The sequence below is a fragment of the Nelumbo nucifera genome, chromosome 4 (genome assembly GCF_055504915.1).
Source record: "Nelumbo nucifera cultivar China Antique chromosome 4, China Antique-T2T, whole genome shotgun sequence".
Taxonomy (NCBI): domain Eukaryota; kingdom Viridiplantae; phylum Streptophyta; class Magnoliopsida; order Proteales; family Nelumbonaceae; genus Nelumbo; species Nelumbo nucifera.
Window position 1 is genome coordinate 26,133,662 of NC_142652.1, and position 23,008 is coordinate 26,156,669.

At 38.0% G+C, this 23,008-nt stretch overlaps 1 protein-coding gene across 2 annotated transcripts in view; it reads left to right on the forward strand.

The window, feature by feature from the left end:
* The window catches only part of SCD1 (stomatal cytokinesis defective / SCD1 protein (SCD1)), a 116,840-nt gene that overhangs the window by 43,797 nt on the left and 50,035 nt on the right, over positions 1-23,008 (forward strand). Inside the window, exons 2-15 of one of the 2 annotated variants that reach the window (XM_010266888.3) lie at positions 2,454-2,599; positions 5,120-5,183; positions 5,402-5,515; positions 9,965-10,185; positions 11,786-11,840; positions 11,943-12,026; positions 12,274-12,469; positions 12,592-12,721; positions 12,901-12,964; positions 13,048-13,092; positions 15,620-15,695; positions 15,828-15,901; positions 15,986-16,036; positions 16,563-16,720. In XM_010266888.3, the coding sequence (XP_010265190.1) occupies positions 2,454-2,599; positions 5,120-5,183; positions 5,402-5,515; positions 9,965-10,185; positions 11,786-11,840; positions 11,943-12,026; positions 12,274-12,469; positions 12,592-12,721; positions 12,901-12,964; positions 13,048-13,092; positions 15,620-15,695; positions 15,828-15,901; positions 15,986-16,036; positions 16,563-16,720 (1,478 nt within the window). The remainder of the gene's footprint in view (positions 1-2,453; positions 2,600-5,119; positions 5,184-5,401; positions 5,516-9,964; positions 10,186-11,785; positions 11,841-11,942; positions 12,027-12,273; positions 12,470-12,591; positions 12,722-12,900; positions 12,965-13,047; positions 13,093-15,619; positions 15,696-15,827; positions 15,902-15,985; positions 16,037-16,562; positions 16,721-23,008) is intronic. The other variant, XM_010266886.2, reaches the window with a different exon arrangement.

Here is a 23,008-nt window from a genome sequence, read left to right on the forward strand (position 1 = left end):
TAGAAAAGGTAATTTGAAGTTGTGCTCACTAGCCCTCCATCACATTCTTGTTGAAGAATTCGGTTATTGTTGAAGAGTCGTCCTGCTGATTCTGCTTCATCCTACACCGTGTCATTTTTGGTGGAAGCAGTCTTTGGATTTTTCCTTGGGTGTGAACACCTTCATTGGAGGTTATTATTACTTCGTATCAAGTATATCCCTTCACTCCCTTTTGGTTTCAGATCTGGTCCGGTTTGGTTTCAAGATTGATCATTGAAAATGCAGTTTTCTAAAATAGGGAATGTGATTCCCATATGGGAGAAAAATTTTTGAAATTTTGCCCAACTTTCCTGCAGGGTTTGGCCATCCATATGATGGATCTTTCATCCCTTCACTTCTCACACGTGCCAACTCTTCTCACATCTCATTCCTTTCCCTATACGAGTTAGGTCCATATACATTTGTTAGCACCCAACTAAATTTGTCATTTACACTATGCAATTTCACAGACATTGAGAATCTTTCTATTAAATCCTCCACACATTCCACGGTCTCCTCATTCCATAGAGTAACTATCCCTTCTGAAGCACCACAAGATGGAGCCCTTGAGCAACATGTCTTATCACATTAAAATCACCCCCCAAGCACCACGGGCCTTGCCATAGGCCTCCCACATCTACCAACTCTTCCCACATCTCATTCCTTTCCCTGTACGAGTTAGACCCATATACATTTGTTAGCACCCAACTAAAATTGTCATTTACACTGTGCAATTTCATAGACATTGAGAATCTTTCTATAAATCCTCCACACATTCCACGGTCTCCTCGTTCCATAGAGTAACTATCCCTCCTGAAGCACCACAAGATGGAGCCATGGCCCATCCAATGCCTCTACCTCCCCAGACACTTCTTACCCACCTCCTATCAACGTTTTGTGCCTTTGATTCTTGTAACAGCACCTCATCTGGCTTTTCTCTCCTTAATACTTCCTTTATGAGCTTTCTTTTTGCTGCCTTCCCTAATCCTCTTACATTCCAACTTACAATCTTCATTACAACACCACACCGCTTAGCCCCTAGCCTACCTTTTTTACTTTCTACCTGTCCTTCCGCTCTTCTCCCCTTCCTTCTCCCTCTTTCCCCACCCATATCTGAGTTTTTCTACCTCCTTGCCCTTCCTCTTACATACTCTTCCCCTGTCAACCACCTTCACCAACCTTGGGCTCTCTTTGACAATGGCTTCCTACTGTAGCATCTACAGAGACATCACTAGCATCATTAGTAACCAAAAGCGAATTCACACAGTTACCTTGGTTACCCTGTAAACCTGGGGAGGAAGTAGGAGGACTCAGTATGGGCTCAATAACAACATCCCTTAAACCCGAGTTGAAGAGTGTTGTAGGTTGGTCACCATCTGGCTGAATCACGTGGGATTGGCCTGAGTCTGAAACCTTAAGACTTAAAATTTCAACTGCCTCTGTTTCTTTACAGGCTTCCTCGAATTAAGTCATAAAGCTCTGTAGAACTTTTGAAATCAAACCCCACCCAAAACTATTTTTTCCTTAAGTGAAGCAAACTAGTTGCTTTCTCCCTGTTCCAAAGTATTCAAACAGAGCTATGAAGTTTACTTTTTCATTCTTCTTTCTTTCTGCAATGAATCTCCTTCCATCTACTTCTCTTGACCTCTTAAATTCTTTTTCCAAATCCAAACATAAAGAATCATGAACAAAATTCTTGAACCAAGCAATAGTCTCAAAACCAACAAGCAATACCATAGCTATCTTCAACGATACTCTGAGATCCCCAAACAGGAAACTTTTTGTTTCTATCTTCTCCAGCCTCAGCTGCCTGAGGGCTCACCAAACCTTATGCCTCCATGTAACTTATTCTATGCTTTGATGCTTGGATATTAGCATGGTGCAATTAATTTTAGGTAATCAAATAAAAATCTAGCTTAAGCTTCTATTTCAATATATATATATATATGTATTTTTTTGAAGATCAACAAAGAAAAATTTTATTCATAAAACAGAAAGATACAAAGTTTTGGTGACAAGGGAGTCGCCCCATCGCTAACAAAGAAAGACTCAAAGAAGAAACACCAAGAAACACAAATGGATTTAAACATTCAAAGTGTCCCAAAAATCAGTTTAAAAATCTTCTTTACTTAAGCCTTCGAATTCGGGCAAAACTAAAACCCAACCAACAATCCGTTAGCTAGTGGGGGTCCATCCTTCCCTGTTAAAGAGGTGTGGAGTAAACCTATCCCGCCTAAGATTGGAAGTTTCTGTTGGGAAGCATACCTGGAAAGAATCAACACTTGTGACTTACTTTAAAAGAAAAGACCAAAGAGCTGTTTGTCCCCTTACTGGTGCTATCTCTGTAAGGTCGACAGTGAGAATTGCTACCATTTACTAATCTCCTGTACTTTTATTAAAGGTTTATGGGAATGATTTTCCTTGTTTGGATGCAGGTGGAACCCGCCACCAGATGTGAAAAGGTTATTTGCACCTTTGTTTTTCAGACTGCCAAAGAAAAGGAGAAGAATGATGTGGCGTTGTATAAGGGCTGCTGTCATTTGGACCATTTGGGAAGAAAGAAATTCCAGAATATTCTCTGGTAAGGAGAGGAGCAAGGAAGCTATTCTAGAGGTAATTTGTATCAGGGTAATACATTGGCTTAAATCTATGGAGCTATTCAATAATGTGTCATCGGATGACCTGTTAAGAAAGTGGAGAGAAGTTGCTTTTTCGGCCCCGGGTAAAGAAGTAGTAGTTCCAGTTTGACCCCCTCCTAGTGGCTGTTACAAACTGAACTTTGATGGAAGCAGTTTCAGCAACCCAGGGCCATTGGGTATTGGGGGTGTTCCAAGAGATGAGAAATGGACAATAATTGCCTTGTTCTCTGGTCCAATTGAACCTGGCGACTCTCTTAGAGCTGAGATCTTGGTGGCATTGGAAAATGTTCAGTGAGCTAAAGAGTTAAACTTACAAAAGTTAATCATTGAAGGGGACTCCAAGCTGGTGGTGGAGTGGCTGAAGGAAGATAAAAATGGGATTTGGAGGTACAGCAATGAAAAGAAGAGATTCAATTGGTTAACTAGAAACATGGAAATTGAAGTAAATTGGGTCAAGAGGTGTGCTAACTCCTTTGCTGATGGGTTAGCAAAACAAGGGGTAAACAGGATACATTGTTTTGGGCACAACTGTAATGTTTTAGCTTGTTTTATTTGTTGTTGGGGGAGATAAGAAAGGTCACCTCCCCTTGTATCTTTATCTGTTTCTTAATGAAATCCTTATTATTGATAAAAAAAAAAATCCTTGAACTGATGACAGCCCCCAACTCTCTGTTGCTTCTCAATCTATTCTTGAAAGTTCTCTTATTTCTTTCCTTCAATGTTTTAAAACGCGGAGGCGTGATGCGAGGCGTTCCACTACCTAGAGCCATGAGGCGTAGTTCAGAATGCAAGAGGTGTAAGGAGGTGTAAGCCTCCCGAACACAAGGAGGCTTCCTTAAGAGGAGGGGGGTTAGGGGGAGGATGAAGAGGAAGGAGGGATCTCAGTTTTCTTTATTTTTAATAGAAATCTTTTATATTAAGAAGAATAAAGATGCATAACATTAGTTGAAAGGAGTGCAACAAGACCCCCCTAACTCAAAAAAAAAAACAAATTGGGCTGCATCGAAAAGGGGGTGGGTGGTGGGGGTCTGGGGGGTGAAGCCCCCCAGCCGAAGGGGTAGGGGGCAAACCACTTTCTTTCCCCTTATGTTTTCTTCCCTTCCCTTTTCTTTTCTCTTTTTTCTCTTCTCTTTCTTTTTCTTTCTCTTCCATTTCTTTTCCTTTCCTTTCCTTTCCTTTTTTTTCCTTTTTTTTCCTTTTTTTTTCCTTTTTTTTCCTTTTTTTTTTCTGTCTATTTATATAAGATGTGCATGAGGCGTACGCCTCTAGCACGCCTCATGAAAAAAACGCATGAGGCTTATGCCTCTTGCACCTGAGGCATATGCCTTAGAGGTGTTAGTGCCTCTGGCATATGCCTCAGGGCATTTTGGGAGACGCCTCCAGGCGCACGCCTCCCATGCCTTTTAAAACATTGCTTTCCTACCACACCTCCCAATATACAACAAAAGGAACACAAAAACAGTCTCACTTCCACCTCTTGAAGTTTCGCCAACAACCCCACACATTCCTCTATCTCCCAGTCCAACAAAGGTCTTCTAAACTTAGGACGCCCACCACTGAACCATCGTAGAGATCATGACATTGAGAAATATTTGTGGATCATATGGAAGCTGGGGAATTCTACAGAAGATCATCTCATTAGGCTTTCCCTTATTCCATAACAATGAACTAGCATTAGACAACTACTTGATAGCGCAGACAAATTCAATATTTCATACTATATATAATTTATATATATAATAAATAATATAAATTTAACATTTTATATTTATATAATTATATATAATATAAAAATTTAATATATGATTTAACAGTGGATATGGCTTTAAATAGAACGGATTGGTGAAACAGGAATCATGTGGCCGGCCCATATAGTTGGGATAAGGCATGGATGATAAATTTATATCTGTAATAAATTTAATATTTCATATTTTGTTAATTTGTTATATAAGGTAAAAAGTAATTAATGTTTATTTTTTAAAAATGAAGCAGAATCGGATTAAATCCAATCCAATTACATCCCTAGTGGCTGGTAGCTTTCAGTCTTTCTTTTGGTTTGGAGAGAGGGTCCTTGGGAGTGTTTTTTTTTTATTTATATGTTGAGGGTGTGGAAATGAGTTGTGGTAGGGTGAGGTGTTGTTTTCTTTCTTCTCTCCAGTGACTTCTAGTCACCTTTCTTGTAATTTCTGTTTTCTTTTTAATAATTTTTATTTTACTTTCCTAAAAACAAGAGATTTTGCACTTGGTGCAAGTCAGTAGGCAATCAACTTGGTTAAATGCAACTTCCTAGTGCCTAGTTGTTGAGTAGTCTGTGGTTTTCACTTGAAAGCCATGCTATATTTATATCTAGTAAATGATTGTCCTGCTTATTTAAAATTAAATATGATTACCTCCTTGCTCTCTCTTCTCTTCTCTCTCTCTCTCTCTCCTTATGGGATAGTTCTTTTATTCTTTTCTGGCAGGTATTCACTATTAACACTTGTATCAGAAGCTATCTGCCATTTAATTTATCCATTCAGGTGGCAGGTGATTTTTTGAAGCACCCTTCATTTATTTATGTAGAATAGTCCTGTGTATGCGTTCATAATTCTATGATGGTTTCATTTCAGTGGTAGGGTTTACATCTGACCCTTGGACGACCAGGGATTTTAATTAATACTCTATATGCTTATACAGAAGAGATGTTTTTATTTGTTTCCTTGATTGCCTTCTGATTACAGTTTTTCTCCTTTGTTGTGCTGAAGCATGTCTATATTCCATTGTTATTTTTCAATGGAGTTGACTACATTGATGCTCCTACACCATACATGATGGGTCTCCATTCAGGTGTTGACACATCTGGTCTGGCTATGGATGGTGTAAGTATCTGACCTTTGAGATAAGTATGGACAACTTTTCTACATTGCTTCTTGTCATGCATGTTCCCATGTCTCTTATCAGAGGTTATGGGCTTTCTTTTTCATTGGTGAACTAAGCAACTAGACCATGGAGCAGGAACGGGAACAGTAGTGTAGGACTTAAAATATGGGAAACTCCATGATTTAGGAGCAGCTATGGATAATTTGTTTGTGTATATGTGCATATATATTTTTTTATTTCATATTTGCATATTATACACTATATACATGTATTATCAATTTACCATAAATATACATTAAACAAGAATAAAAGGACATTTAGTTATGATAGAGAGATCCAATCCAGGTTTGTGATCCCTGCCATATAGGATCTATCAAGTTAAGATGGATAATCCTTTGGGTAATTTGGAAGCAAGGTGCAAATGTTTAAAAAACCAAAAAGTAAAAAAAATATTTAAAAATTTGCAAAAATGTAAAAAAATTCAAAATAAATTAAGAAAAATATAACAATTAATATGAATTAAAAATATAAACTTTAATTTTAAATTAAATATATTAAAAATCTTATTAGCTCAAATTAATATACATAACAATAGCATATAAATATTTATAATGAAAATGCAAAAAATAAAACCAAATATAACACATAAAACATATTCAAGTATGCCGAACTTTCAATTTCTTTATTTCTTTTCTAACTGCATTATTTCAAATAGATAATATGATGTTCAACGTGTTTTATTTCTAATTCTATGAGCCGCCTTTGTACCAAGCCCTTTGAGGCAAGTCCAAACAAATGCGTGTTAGGGTCTTAAATTCTTAATCCCTACAAAAAAAGGTTTTATAATTTTAGTTACCTTTTAGAAAATATCATTTATTAGGAAGAACGAAAGAATGACATTAGCAAATAGGGGGTTCTCAGAGCTGAGGAGAGTAGGATGGGGTGATGCCACTCCTATCTCTCCTAAGAGGACATTGCATTTCATTGTGCTTGATTACTTCAGATTGGATGTAGAAGGTGATTCACAGGTTATAGTGGGATGGTTGAGAGGGGAGCAGGAGCTCTTGGGTATATTGGTATCGTGTTAAAGAAGTCAAATCATTAGTAAACAAAGGGAACATCTTTTCTTGATCAATAACAGAGGGAACATCATTAATAAAGAGTTGTTTGGGGCAGCATTTGGTCTTTGTTATTGTTGGAAAAATGTAGGGGGAAGTGGGTACACCTTATGTAAATTTTGCTTTTTTTTGGTGTATTTCTTATTTAGTGGGTGATTGCTTATGACTTTTTTTGGATCTTCATTATTATTTGTTTAATGAAAATTTCTTTTTTATTTACTATAAACAAATCTCATTCTACTTCATTAGGAGATCTGCTAATAATATAGCTGATTCTTTATCCAGAAACAGGATTCGTAGGGAAGGCTTATATTGGGGAGCTGCACTTACTAGAGCAGATTAGAGCATATTGTTTATTGTTGGGTGTATAGGGAGGCTTTAGTTACAGCTTGGGTTCACTTTTTTTCCCTCTCCTTTTCTCTCTATTTGCTTATTAACAAAGTTCATCCTATTACCGGTTGAGGGAGAGAGACTGTTGGAACTTGAAAGATGTATTAGTTTTGTCCCAGTCCTTTTTGTGGTAGAAGGTTTTCTCCCATCTTGAAAAAGTAGAAATGAAAGCAGGCTTTGTATGCCCTGTAAAAGGTACACCTAGAAATAGATTTTAGCCAACCATATGGCGTAATGGTGATACAAGAATGGGTGCCAAAACTGAAACCAGTTAGATGTGGCCAAATGACTCTTCTTCAGAATGCATGCCCCAAGCAAATTCTTGTGTGGAGCAATTCTCACTATTGCTCATTTTATTAATTGTATGTCATCTTGCAATTTGGGTTTTAAGGCCCTCTTCAGAATTTCCTTCCTGATTGTCCCTTGTTTAATTTAACTGTTTTGTGTCTTTGGGTGTATCCGCATTGCTCATATTTTGAGTTCATCTTGTTCTAGGTTCAATCCTAAGTTTGTCTGTTGTGTATTACTTTTTTCTTGATAGGTAATTGTAAAGAGGTTTTATTAAAATGAGACAAAAAGATATATACAATAGAACAAACAACCCTAGAGAGGTATAAGTTGCCACCTCTCAAAGTAATACAATTCTTGGATACTCTCATATTCAAAATAGGGTATTAGATCTTTGATCCATTTACTGGGAAAAAATGTTTTTGTTGATTTTATCTTTTGGGTATTAGTTCCTTTCTTTTCCCTCAATCTCTTTAGGGGGAGCCATAGACTCAGTCAAGTGAAGAGAGGTTGTGTCCTATTCCACAGCCAATGCTGATATCATGCCCTGAGATGCAGGGGTAGTCAGAGGAAGAGGCCAACAACAATAAATTCAAGTGGATATGAGGAAGATAAAGGTTGCATCCCTAGGGGCCAAACCACTCAATCTCATCTAAACCAAGTAACCCATCTATTTTTTCATCCATTATGCTTGATCTTGACATGCCTATTGTTGTCAACAGAAAAAAGAAAAACAAGCCTGTACTTCACACCCCATTTCTCAATTCGTGTTGATACTTTATCTCCTACTTTCCATTCATTTATTACCTCCCTTTTCTGGTGTCTTTATTCCATCTAGTGTCAAAGATACTTTATATCACCCTAAGTGGAAAGGGGCAATGATTGAGGAGATGGAAGCTTTTCTCATAAAGATAGTTGATCTCCCCATTGGTAAGAGACTGGTAAGCTTTAAATGGGTTTTTACTACTTAGCAGATATGTGATAGTTTTGTGGACAGGCATAAGGCAAGGTTAGTGGCCAAAGGCTTTATCCAAGGTTATGGAGTTGATCATGGGGAGACACTCTCCAGTTGCTCAAATAAATACTGTTAGAGTCTATTTGTTTCTTGCAGTGAGCATGGCATTGAATATGCTGTGGTTGGACACTTGGACCAATGAACTTGTGTTGTGATAATAAAGCAACCATTAGTATTGTCCATGATCTTATGCATATGATCATATGAAGCACGTTGAAGTGGACAGACACTTTGTTCGGGAAAAAGTTGCTTGTAATGAAATTTGTCTATCATTTGTAATTCCTAATAAAATACTAGCTGATATTTTAACTAAGGCTATATCCAAAAATAAGCTAGTTAGGGTGCTTTACAAGCTGGGCACGCATAACATGTATGTACCAGCTTGAGGGGGAATATGTTAAAAGATAGGTGTTAGATTATCAAATTATTGTAGGGTGCTTTGTATTGTAACCAAGGGCAGAAGGGTCCCCCCACTTATGTCCTTGCTCCTTATCTTTTAATGAAATGATTCTGTTATTGATAAAAAAACATCATCCTTCTTTCTCCTCTCTCCTATATTCTTTTTTTTTTTTGATCAGTGCTGACATTTAGAATTTTATTAATGATGAAAGGTAGCATGCAAGTTACAAGATATACATACTTATATGCAGAGCACAAAACGAAAAGAAAAGAAAAAGACTGTTACAATTCACAACTCTGATCCATTAATAACAGCCACATATGTAGGATTCTTAATCCAATGGGTGTTCACCCCACCACATTTCCTGCCTTCCCACACCCTCATGAGCAAGGGAATCTATCCGAGAGTTAGCAGACCTAGGGGTCTAGTAAATTTCTTCTTGCACCCTCCAACATAGATGTCTAGCTTCCCATTTCATATATCTAAGGATTCCTTCTGCTTCACCTCTTAGGCAACTTACAATTGATTTTGACTCTTCCCTGCTAACAGTCTTGAGTAATCATGAGTACTGGTTAATCTCAATTCTCAACCCCTGCAGAATAGCCAGTAATTCAACTGTAATGGAGTTGCCAAAATCAATTGGTCCAGCATACGCAAGAATAACCCCCCATGTGATTCCTAAATGGTTCACCAATGGCTGACTCCTATTAGTTACCAAGACTACAATTGTCAAAATTCAGTCTGGTTTTGTCCACTGGTAGGGGGGGACCCATGTCCATAAGTAAACATCAACTGATAAAATAGTAACAATACAAGAAAGTTAACTAACATGAACTGGTGAGTAGATGAAGACTGATTTTTTTTTGTCTCCACTGATTGTTCTCTATTCCTCTGTTCTTCTCCCTTTCTATTTTCTGTTTATTTCTGTTGTTGCATTACTGTTTCAGATTGTTTATGACCCAAATCTTTTGATTGACAATGAGAAAGCATAGATACATATGCCAAAGATACATGATATAAAAAAAAAAACTGCCAGCAATGCTGGACCACTGACACCCCACTATATAATGGAGAACACAAAAACTGACTGAACTTGAAATGGACCCTAATATCCTGCTGGAAGGCCAAATTAACATTCATGAAATGGATTCTTTCTTGTTGCTTAACTTGGTTTTCATTTTTCACTAAATATTTATGCTATAATTTCCAGAACCTTTTCCTTGTTCCTCTGCTTTAGGTGGTTGTTGTAGACCTTGAATATAACCGTATTACTACATCAGAAGAAATACCTCCTATACCAGAGCCAGAATTAAGTTCTTTGCGTGGTGAGATAATGAAATTGTTGTATCCAAAAGTTGTTGGAATAGATCAAATGAAGACAAGCTTTGGTGTTTCATCTGAACAATATCCTAAAAGTGCAAACAAGCCTTGGGGAGAGGAACATGATCTTCAACTTAGGTGAGATGCCTCATCAAATATTTATGGCTTGCATGCAGTTTGCTTTTAGATTTTTCTTTTGTTATTAATATTTATGGAGTAGTTGACTTCTTTTTTTGGTAAAAGAACTGTTGATTTTAGAATCTTTTTTTGTCTTTATGTGTAAATTAAGAAGCTTTCTTAATCTAAACATGATTTTTATCTTGGCAACAATGAAGAAAAATTATTCAAGTAAATTTATCATAAATTGTGATGATGATGTTGTTTTGATAAGTGGTTGAATTTTGTATTAATGTGATATTTTATTTATTTTTGAAGCTTGATGATGATATTGCTAATGACAATGTTGTAATTCATGTTCTTTTGTTATAAGTGGATAATTGCAATTTGTACAATTATTTGCATGGAGAATTAGAAGAATGGTAGATATAAAATAATGGAAATAGTTCCAAAACCTGGTCAAAGTTTCATTTTTTCAACATATTCTCTGGTTTGAGAAGGTAATTGGAGGATTTGGAGTCACTCGACTCTTCACAGGGTGTCCAGGGTAAAGTATTTATTTTTGCAATATCTGCTTTTATTGACCTTTGTTTTTTCTGGTAAATAGCATAATGCTAATGTGTTGAGTAACATTTGATAGTGCTTTACAAGAGGATATGGAACTTGTTAAAAGAAGAATTTCTGATTGTTTACACTACTTACTCCTAAGGCAACATTTCACAGGTGGAACCCTTTCAGCTTCATTCTCATTCCAGAAAATAAACAACATTAGGTCTCTTCTAAGGCCCTAGCCTTGTAGATAGTGAGCCATCCACACAACCTGATGTACATCTATTATCTGTCTTGATAACTTGTTCTGTCAAACACTTCACCCACTTTAACATCAGGTGTGGGTGAAAGCCAAGGAAGAAACTTTATGATTACAAAGAAGGATTTCTCTTTTTGATCATTTATAAGAAGAAGTTTTATAAGATAAGAAGTGATTCTAGAAAGTGCGATGCTCCTGGAAAAAGAATTGAAGGGAAGCCCAACCCTATAAAAACTGGTTCTTGACTCTCTTTGGGTCCTTTTATACAGTTTATGCACCATTTATCCACTTTTTACAACAATTAATAAAAACTTATGTTTGTTATAAAAGATATATTGGCGATCAAACTTTCAATACGCTTAACTGATGGATGGAGCCCAGAAAGAAGAAAATAACTCCTCTCAGAATTTCTACTCACTGATTTGGAGTAAAGGGTCATTATGCAATTCTGGTCCCGGAAATCTGTGGTCTTGGGGGGGGGGGGGTGGATGGATATGGACCTAACCTTTTGACATCAAACTTGAACCAACTGATCCAGAGTATGACAGATCATTAACATCCCTGAACGTACCTGATCTGATGGTTCTGGAGAGGCATTCACATCTAGACTAACTAATATACAGGGACAGATCTCTCTTTTACATGGTTAAGTATAGTAATATACCTCTGATATATGAAAAGTTTGTATGGATGAGCAGTGGAAATGATACTTTGATTTGTCCTTCTTGCTTGAATATGCATAAAATATTGTGATCACAGAATGCATCGCATGTGAACTTTTTCCTAATGTTTTCAGTGAATTTATTTTTGCAGATTAATATTCCTAAAATTCTTTGCATCAATTTTGAGTGGCTACCGTAATTTCATAGTAAAGATTTTTCTTCTTCTATCTTTTCATGGTTTTTCAGTTTCAGTTTCTTCTTTTCTAAATATTCTTAGAAGTTTTCTTGATGATATTGTTCTTTATCAGGAAAATAGTGCTACTCAGGTCTTCAACACACAAGCATTTTTGAAGAAACGATCTAGGTCAACAAACCAACCACCAGAACCCATGGTGATGCTAACTTGTCCTAATCTCTCTTTTACAATCTTCTGACTTCTTCCCTTAGTATCCTTTTTTTGTTACTTTCAAGTCAGTGATCTTGTATTGAAAGCTGTATCTTTTGAAATGCTTCTTTTACTAGCATAAAATGAGTAGAATAGCACCTCCTTTTTCATGGTTCTGATCTAAAATCTATTTGTTTTCTATACTTTATGGTACTTGCTGGATTAAGAGTATGTGTTATTTTGTTTTTATCCAGATCGAACAGTTTTTAGATTCTCAAGGTTTCTTGGATTATTTGGAGAGGGGTATAGGTTCAGATGAAAATTCTAACAATCTTCTTGACAAGTTACAAGATGCTATTGGAAGAGGTCAAAATCCTATGTCGATTCTTCCCTGTCTTATGGAAGAGCCTGAGGTTATAACCATATCTGACCATGGTGTTGGAATTGCAGGTATTGTTGCTATGGTTGCTTATTAAACCTTGAGTTTTATGTGCTTTATGTGCATTAGAAACAATTATATTTTGGTTCCTTTTTTAGATATTTGTTCTTATATTCATATCTTTAATTATCAGGATCAGGTGCCAAATATTGTTATGACAGGTTTCCATCAAATGTTAGGACAGAAGAACAAGAAGAAAGGAGAAATGCCATTATTGCAGCAGCAAGTGGAGCATTGGAGTATTCAGGAAGGCATATGCCTAGGTATAAGTAGAAAACAAAATGTTATTTTTTTTTAATCAGTAAAACAAAACAAAATGTTCTTTTGATATTTGGCTTCTTGTTCTTTCAATTTTTGGATATATTAAGAGATATGCCGGTATTTATTTTAGTGTTAATTTCTTTACTCAAATTATCCTCATCCCTCTGCCATGGTTTTCCAGCTCACCTTCTATGCTAGTTGGTAAGGACTCAAAAGCAGAAAGTCTAAGTCCAAGGGAGAGGGCGGTAAGTTTATTTATGACCATTGTTGCATCCCAGAGGTTTTATAGTAGTTCTAATAATCAAGTGAATCGAATTTTTTACTACAGGCAGAAAGAGAGCGAATGGTCCTGGACATAAAAGTGAAGCTTCAGGTGAGGCTGTTGTTCACCATATAACATTCTACCCATCACAGTTTGTTCTGGACTTAAGATAAAAATGTTAGGTCACTTCTCTGCATATTTTTTCCCATAATAATGTGGATGACATTCACTTGCTTCACTTGGGTAAGTGGTTCTTTCAGTTATTTACATGTTCTTATCCTGTAAGTTTCTTGTGTGTTTCTAAAATTGCAGCCGTTTTCCATGTGAAGAGTTTCTTATGGCATAACCCTTAAGCTGTGTTTGGTTTGAAAGAAAAGGTAGGGAACCCTTTTCTTTCAAACCAAACACAGCCTTTGGAGCTTTTGTGTTTGTTTAATCTGAATGACCGTCATTGGCTACCATATAGATGATCTTTTGGACTTATTGATCTTTCTTACTGAATGGTTGAGGGATGTTTGCTTCATTTTCAAGTGATTATTTGCTTATCACTTCATAGTTCGAATGGCCATTTCCCCATCCCACACTGCTTGAAATGTGTTGAATTTGATGGTTTTGGAATTAATAATTGGTTAGGGATCCTTTCTGAATGGTTCTATGTAATATCTTTACTAATTGGCAACAATTCAAGGAAAATGGTTTTGATTATTTAACTGGGTGAACTGGCTAGTTGAATTGTCCAACATCCACCCAGCCATTTTTCTGGGTTGAACTCCAGGTTTTGTTTTTAAAGCATTGAGTTCAACAACATGTATCAATTGCCAAATTTAATATATGATATATGTGAAGATATCTTCTCTTTTTTTTTGATTAGTAACTCTGAAATTTTATTAATTTATTTAAAAAATGGAAAAAAATTACAGTACAGGATGTGCCTTAGCACCCATGCTACTACTAGATTATTTCCAATCTAGCCTTTTGCCCCTTCTCATCCTTTTCCTTTTCCCATTTTACATATTTTCTTTTTAAGCAATTCTGTCAGTGGGGTTATCAGAGCACCATACCCCTTGATAAAACCCTGGTAATATCCAGTAAGGCCCAAGAAATCCCTAAGACTTGACTGTAGTGGGCCTAGGCCATTGCAACATACAGTCTATCTTATCCAGGTCAACTCTCACCGTGCCCGCAGTGACAATGTGACCTAAGTAGTGGAATTGGTGTTGCTCAAAATCATACTTCGACCTCTTAGCATAAAGCTGATTTTCTCTGAGGATGTCCAGGGTAGTGCGTAAATTCTGCACACCTATGCTTGGGGTAGTGGATTTGATGTTGCCACATACACCTATGCTCGGGGGAGAATTTCCCATTGCATTTGTAGCAGATCTCCCATCTCAGTGGGCCTGCATCTCTGACCACAACGACCTCTTCAGAGGAATGGGCTGAGTTGCCATAGCTGATGACTTGATTGTCTGGCCCTCCGGATGATTGGGAGGTGTCTTGAAAGATTGGTCCTGATACTCGACTCAACCTCCTTAGCCTATTCAATCGCTCTTCATGGACGGCAGCGGAAATGGTGGTAGGTTGCATAGCCTTCACCTCCAAACAGATTTCACCTCGGAGACCACCAACAAAGCAGCCGACAAGAGTTTTCTCCGGCCAGCCATGCATTCTCATCGCCAACAATCAAATTCCACCCGATAATCATGAACCATGCCTATCTGTTGTAGCTCAGCAAGCACAAGCGCCTCATCAAAATCTTCGAAGGAAGACATTCTAAACCTAACATAGAGAGCTTCTGACAAATTGTTCCCAATCATCTGCGGATGAGAACACTTATACCACTGGAACCAGTTGATAGCTTCTCTTTCCATGTATACTGAAGCAATTGCCACCCTCTGATGACTGGCAATCTTGTAGATCCATGAAAGAGGATCTTCACCATTATAGACAGGGAAATCCATCTTGACTGGCCGAGGCATATTTCTGCCAAATTTTTGAATGCTGCCTTGGTTGGGAGCTCTTGGAGTCATTTTCTCTGCTGCTCACAGCGGCTGATATCTTTTCACACTGTATCATCACCACTGAGAGCACTTCCTTGATATCTCGGAGGTCACCCAAGAATTTGTGTAAATCCACCTTGATTTGGCTTACTCTTTCTACCATAGTCGCAGATCTTGTCTGTGGCATGACAAAGCCGGTGCTCTGATACCAGAATTGTTGAAATCCTGCTCACCACAGGAATCTTTTTTGAGGGAGACTTTGCCTCCTGAAGCAGAGAGAGAGAGAGAGAGAGAGAGAGACTTTGCCTCCTGACATAGTACCAATTACCAAAGCTATCCCTGAATACAGAATACTCCACCAATGCCAGATGGTTTATTTATTTCACAAGACTATCCACATGCTCCATTCTGAGGAAGAGAACCCACAATATAGTTTCTTTCTTCAGGGCATGGGGAAAATAATAGTCCAAACTTGTATAATTCTCTTAGTCTGTTTTCGTCTCTTAGATGGTCAACAATGCTTGTGTCTCCAAGTAATCGAAGATCTTTTGACTATTAAGATGTTGTTCAGTTTCACAGTATGGTTTTGCTAGTCATTTGCATTGTTATATTTTTACTTACAAATTTGCTTGGTTAAACAGGGACTGTGGTTACGTCTTTTGAAATTGGGAGCAACTGATGATCCTCTTTCATCATTTGAATATGGCACAATTCTTGGTATGATTCTGTGGGACATCATTCATTTCAGTACTGTTTATGCTTGCTTCTGATGTATCTTGAGTGAAATTAATATCTAAAGCTTATATATACTATCTTGGTATGTTACAAGCATATGTTTTTGGCTTGCAGCTTTAATTGAGTCTGATGCAGAGGGAATTGGAGGCAGTGGTTTTGTTGAGTGTATAAGGGAACACATTCATTCAGTATGTAAAACATTAAAGAATACTTTATTTGAGTATTTTCTATGCGTGTCAATAGTTAACTGTCCATTGGGTTTATGTTATCAGGGATGGGCCTGTCGTTTGACCGAAGAGCAGTTTGTTGCAGTTAAAGAATTGGTATGTTGGTGATATTACCAAAAATGTATTACTAATGTAACAACAAGAGTTTACTTGGCTGCAATTCATGCCTCTCCTTGGGATGCTTGTATTGTTTCTATATTACGATCAATGAAAACATATTTTACTTGTCAAAAAAAAAAAAAAACAAGAGTTTACTAGGCTGGATAAAATATATTCTGGAAGTAAACCATTTAGCTCTTTCGTGGTTTTAGTTAGGATTGAACTTCTGCCTACAAATAAAAATATTTTGTCTTTTACTAGGTGGAAAACTGGAAATAGGTTGAGGTAAGCTTTGGTGAAACTCTTGTCTTGTGATGAGAAGTGTATAATATTCTAAATAAAATAGTGGAAAAGTATTACTAGTATTAGTTAACATTTTATATCCATTATATTTGTAAGTAGGACAGTTTTTGCTTTTTGTCTGCTCTCTTTGTGGTCTTTTAGTTTAGTTTGTATGCTTTAGAATTTCTCTTATATAATCCTTCTTATGAATGTCTCTTTTTGAATTTGTGTGAGACTTCAGCTCAAAACAGCAATCAGTCGTGCCACCTCTCGGAATGACATGTCGACCATAAGAGATGCACTCGAAGTTTCTGCAGAGATGTATAAAAAAGATTCTAATAATGTTCCAGATTATGTTCAACGTCATCTCCTTTCTCTATCCATCTGGGAGGAACTACGGTATGTTTTCACCATTCTTTGTTTGAGACCAGTGAGATTGGAGGTATTATTACCTCTATGTGCTATCAGCTGTTTTTGTGAGAAAGAAGCAATACAGTTATTTAAACCCCTGATTATATAGTTCCTCAAATACTATTGTAAACCTATTTATCTTTTAATATCCTTACATATCTGATCAATGTACCCTCAGGTCCTAGCATTGCTTATTGGAGGAATATTATTTTTGTACTAGTTTGTCTTAGTTATAAAAATTACAGTGCGCTAATAGTCAGATAAGAACTTTTTCCTAATCATTAACTTTAGAAATTGCACTCTATCAGGAGAGCAAGGATGATATGGAAGTCCTTAGGCTTTATGGAGGAAATGACAGGCTGCGAAAATCTTAAAAATGGATATATGAAGCTTTATTTTGAAGAGTAATTGCTTGGAAACCCAGGGCTCTCAGGTGTTGGTGTAGAATTTAGAGGTATGAGGGGTTAGATTATGTTGCTCTTCTTAGGGCTAATTTGGAATAGGCTTAACCAAAGATTATATTGGTGTAGCATTTAGGTGATAAGACACTCATGGAGGGTCACCTCAGCCAATTGCCAGGACATTTTTTACAGAGTGCTGTTGGGTACTTTTGTTAACAGTACTTTTACTCAAAGCTGAGGGGCTTTTTTGTCTTTGTACTTTTATTTTATTAGTTAGGTTGCCCTAATATAAATAGAAGAATTGGTGCCGCTAGCCTAACTTTTTGATTCCCAAGCTTCTTTTTCTCTTTTCCTCTCTTCTCTTCTCTCTTTTATTGATTTCTTCCAAGAGAACATGGTATCGGAGTGGAAATATTGGGTCAAGAATTCCTTGTCTTTCCTGCTGTTTTTTTTTTTTCAGATTAATCCTCCCCTTAGAACACTTCCTCCTATCTGTCAATATCCTCATCCCACATCTCTCCTCCCTCCCCAATTACTACTTTCTTCAAACTTTCTTCCTTCCTCCTCTCAAATTCCTCAAAGGCCTTCCTAGCAAACTCCTCCCCTCCCTCGCAAAAAAAAAAAGCCAAGGCTTTTGCCAAATGCAATGTCTTTCTCCACAATTTTCTCAATAGGAAGCTTTCCAGACCTCTCCACCTGATCATCAAGACTTCTATCATGATCTCTCGCTTCAGAACTGGAATCAATTCCATTGTATTTTTCATGCTGAAAGATTCCCATCTAAGAGACCAGGCTATTATTAGCCCGAAAGTGAACACCTCCAGCATCTTCGAATATTGGCACTGTTGTCTTCCCCCCTCTCTTATAAATCTTTTTGTAATTTTTTGTAGGTCCTTCCCCCACCAAACCAAGTTTCATCTGAGAAAATACCTTGGTAATGTGGACAATGTCATATTCCTTTCTCCACGAGATTTCTTGGGAATTTCAGTTGTGACCACATCATTGTCTGCCGCCCTCCTACCTAAATCCACACTTAACTTTCCAATCACCACTTCCTCAAAAGGACTGTGAATGGCATCAAAGCACTCTACTTGGGAAGATTTGCAAACAATTGCATTGTTATTCTCTTTTCCTCTATCATCATCTCCTAAAACCTTTCCAGATTCGGCATTGCCAACCCCTATCGCAACTTCCTTCGTCCTCTCCCCCAACCTATCCTTTGCTCCATTATGAATCTCCCTGGAATCGCTAGCCAGAAATTCCTCCTTAGGAGAGAAATCAACCCGAATCGATATAGAAACAGTTGCCTTTTGGCTCACCTCTCCAGAAATCTAATTAGCATCAATCTTGCTATTTTTGCAGCAGACTGGGACATGATCGTCAGAAACAACTATTTGATCAACTTCACGTTCATCACTCTCAGCCTCAAACTTCTCAATGTCCTTCTTGCTTTTGTCATATCTTAAGATTACCCACTTCTGTCCTTCCTTCCACCTTTGTTCCTTACCCAAAAATAATGGTTTCCAGATCCCACTTTTTTTTTGTTCACTTTTGAATGTTTGCAAATAAATGAGTTCCTTTTAACCACCCTTAAACAATCCAAAAGAATGCACTTCTTCCTAATAAAAGACTTGGACTTGGTGATATGGCTCCCACTCAACCCTAAATCTAGCTTCCTGGCCCTAAGCGTCTCTATGTTCAAATTTGGAGACTCTTCCTCTCCCATATCAAACCCCAAATTCTTCTTCTCTTGGCCTTCCACACATCCCTCATCAACTCCTCCCTCCTCACCTTCCCCTATCCACTACAGAGAGCGGGCAAAGCCGATCATCCTTTTTGCCGAAATTGAATGGACCCCAAGTGCAATTTTGGGGTCCTACATTCTCCATTTCCAACGAGCCCCACATCTGCCAAATCATCCTTACAATCATTAATTTTATCTTTAATGCCAAAATTATCCTCATGTTTAACTTCCCTCCCTCTCTCCTAGCTAGCTTGTTCGTCTTCCCTTCCAACACAATAGAAGCCAGTGACCACTAACCTTAAATCAAAGTTCTCTCTAGCAAAACAAAGAGATAATGTCGTAGGCACCAAATGAATCTCTGGAACCTCGACTAAAATACGACCAGCAACAAGATTTCACCATGAATTCGTTCTTGAATCCACAAACCTGAACCTTCCACCACACCAAGCTTGAGGGACCTATGTCTCTAATCGCACTAACTGATAGGTACCATCTCCCGATCCTTAAATCTGGGGAACATATCAGACTCTGTTCTCGAACCAAAATATCTCTCACTTCCTCCACATTGAAGAATATGAAAAGAAAAGATCCAGCACTCAATTTTCTAACATGAAGAGAACTTTTTGGACACCATTCCGCAGCAGCCCATCCCCCTACAACTTCTGCATCAGGATCAAAATTAACAAACTGGGCCACCAAACTCCTCTCTAGCAGTTTGAGACGACCGTTGATATCTCCTGACGAATTCACAACCACCTCCTTCATCCCTCTTGTCTAATTGCTATGCCCATCCTTTTGAGATGACTGTTGATATTGTGTGATCTCAAATTTTGCTCCGATGTTTCATCTAGAACACTTTCATCGTCTTCTTACTTCTCTCCTTCTGTACAAAGATTTGTGCATTCCTCTCCTCCCAAATCATCCAAATCAATGCTGGTGGAAGCCAAGTCTGATTTTCCTTGCTTTTGGTATTGGTTTGATGGCTGTGTCCTCTACTGTGGGTGCATATGTGTTGTTTTGCATGTCTCTTCTTCTCTTGGCCGTGTGCCAAGATATAGCCTGAAATGTGGTGGGTGCTTGCAATGAAGGTGTTTGAGGTGCATTTTCATCCTTTATGTGGACCATGTGATCCTTGTGTACTCAGGTGAGTGCTTTTGTAAGTTTGGAATGACATGTACCTGCAGTAACAACAAGTGTATGTGCTATTCTTGATGATAGTAGTGACTCACTGTGTACCCTAGAGGAGCGGTTTTTGATGTTCATAGGGCTTATCTAGACCTATCCTGATCTGATGTTCGTATGGGGGTCTCCTTGAAAGACGAAGGAAGGCAGAGGGTAAAGGGTAGGCTAAAGGCTCTGATTGACAGAATGTTGTCCTTGTTATGAGTTAAACCTCCTTTTATAGGGAGAGATCCCAAGGTCCCGAAAGGAAGGAGCCAAAAGAGTTTTATTCCCACTAGGAAAGGGAACCTTTGATTCGGTGTTAGTTGTCAGGGGGACATCGCTAAGGTTTCGCCACGTGTCTTATGAGATCTCTCCATGACGAGGTTTCCTTTCGTCTGAGGATTCTCATAATACACATGTGCTACTTTTTGCGAGCCTCTTAAAGTGACGTGGCGCGGATGATGTCAATGCTAGTCTTATGTGTCTCTCTTAATCCTACTGGGCATTCTGTCACGAGTGATGTCGACCGGTCATCGTGTTTCTTCATTCGTCGCTGATCTGCGATGGTTGTGAGCTCATCGCAGGTTTGCGATGGCTTTGGGCTCATTGCGGATCCCTAGCGGCTTTGATTTTATCTTCGGTACCATGGCTTTGAGTCTATTGCAGGTCCGTGGTGACCTTGAGCTCATCGCAAACTTGTATAGGCTTTGATCTCATCGCAAGTCTGTGCAGGCTCGGAGCTCATCGCGGATTCGTCCTGAGTTGTGAACTCATCATGGGTGTCTCTGTAGCATTGGTTTAGCACCTTCTACGCTATTGCAGTTGTGGTGATCAACATGTACGTACAGGTGTTATATGTGGATTGTGGTGAATACCAATTTTTAGTGTTGTTTGTATAAGACCAAGGGGTCTGATGATTGTTATTCCTTCTTCTATTGCTTCCTATGTGGCTGAATTGTAACAACAGTCCTATTTCTCCATGTCATCTGAGGATTCAGCCACTTCTGGTGTGTCTGCTACCCATGGTGGAGTGAGTGGGGGGGGGGGGGGTTGATATGAACTTCTCTATGGTTATTTTTCCCCTAGATGGACTTAACTACTTAGAGATGTTGAACAGTTGAAGGGAATTAAACTTTACATAACTATAAGACGAAATATAAGCTACATCAATGGAAAAATCAAGGAGCCGAAGTTTGGGAGTGCAGAACATGATAAATGGAACCAAGAAAATAGTATGGTGATGTTGTGGCTTTTAGTTTCCTTGCTGCCACAAGTGTGGAAAAATTTTCTGTGGGCGGACACAACCTATGAAACGAGCAAGCTAAATCTACATATTCTAAGCAAAGACATTATGCAAAATTCTACCAGTTGCAATCTGAATCTTCGACCTATAGACAAGGGGAGAGGAGTCTCTCAGTTTACTACTCAAATTTGACCTCTATCTGGAGGGAGTTGGATCATTATCTGAATATGGACTGAAAATGTGATGAAGATGCAAAGATCTACAAGTCTCTAGTTTCCCAACAATGAGTCTTTGCTTTTCTTTTGGGGCTGAATCCTATGTATGAGTCTATCAAGGTGCAGATTTTGGGAAGCAAAGATCTCCCTTTAGTCCAAGAATTATATGCCTTGGTGTAGTTAGAAGAGGGTAGGAGAAATGTGATGAATAGTTCAGAGGGGGAGCTAGTTGCTTTGGTAGTTGGGGGAGGTGCAAATGCAAGTGGTGGAAGTTCTTTTAAGAAGGATGGTTTCCAAAAGAAGGTACATGGTTGTCAAGGCCTAGGTGATGCCTAGGGGACAAGGCACCCTTGGAGGCTTGCCTTGCCTAATTGCCAAGCAGTTCTGTACATCGTGTTATAAAATTCGTTGAACAACTTATTATCTTTTTTCTCTTCTTCTTGTGTAATATAGGATTTGATCTCGGGGGAGACGATTGGTAGAGGTAGTATGGGTGATGGTTTTTGTGTAGGAGAATAAAGTTGGTCTTGTAGCCATGGAATCTATTAATGCAATACAAGTCAAGTATATTTATGGCATAGTCGTCTTGGTCATTTGTCTTTTTGAGTCATTGGAAATTTTGTTTCCAAAATTGTTTAAGTCAGTTTCCATGTTGGATTTGAAATGTCAAACTTATTAATTGAGCAAACATTGTAGAAATCCTTTTTCCTTCAAGAAATAATAAAGCTGAATTTCCTTTTCGTGTTGTTCATTTTGATGTTTGGGGCCTTGTTACTTTACTTTTCAAGATTGGCTATAAGTACTTTATTACACTTATTGATGATCATTCCAGATATGTATGAGTGTATTCAATGCGGTCAAGAGATGAAGTTCCAAAAATTCTAAAAGACTTCCAATGTATGATATTTACCCAATTTCAGAATGAATTTCAAACCTTCTAGTCTAACAATGCCAAAGAGTATTTCCACTATGACCTCATTGAGTTTTTTGCTTCACATGGATCCCTTCACCGTAGTTCTTGTGCTAAAACACCCCAACAAAATGGCATTGCAAAAAGATAAAACCACCATCTCCTTAAAGTTGCTCGTGGGTTGTTACTTAATATGAATGTACCCAAATGTTTTTGGATGGATGTTGTTTTATCTACTACATATCTCATTAACCATATGCCAATTTTGGTTTTTGGAGTACAAGGCCCCACATCAACTCTTGTTTCCCAAGGCTCCCTTGTTCTCTGTCCCTATGTGTGTGGTTGATTGCTGTTGTTTTGTTCACGACCTATCTCCCTCTTGTGGTAAACTTGACCCTCATGCCATTCCTTGTTTTTTCTAGGTTTACCTTCTTCTGCAAAGGGTTACCGGTGTTTTGATCCTATCTCTAGAATACTATGTATCTATAAATGTGTCCTTTGAGAGTGACCCATTTTTTCCTATTTCTCAAGGGGAGAGTAGGGTTGTGGAGAAGCATGTTCAAAAATAGTAGGGCCAGCTGAGTATCGTGTGCTGCTTT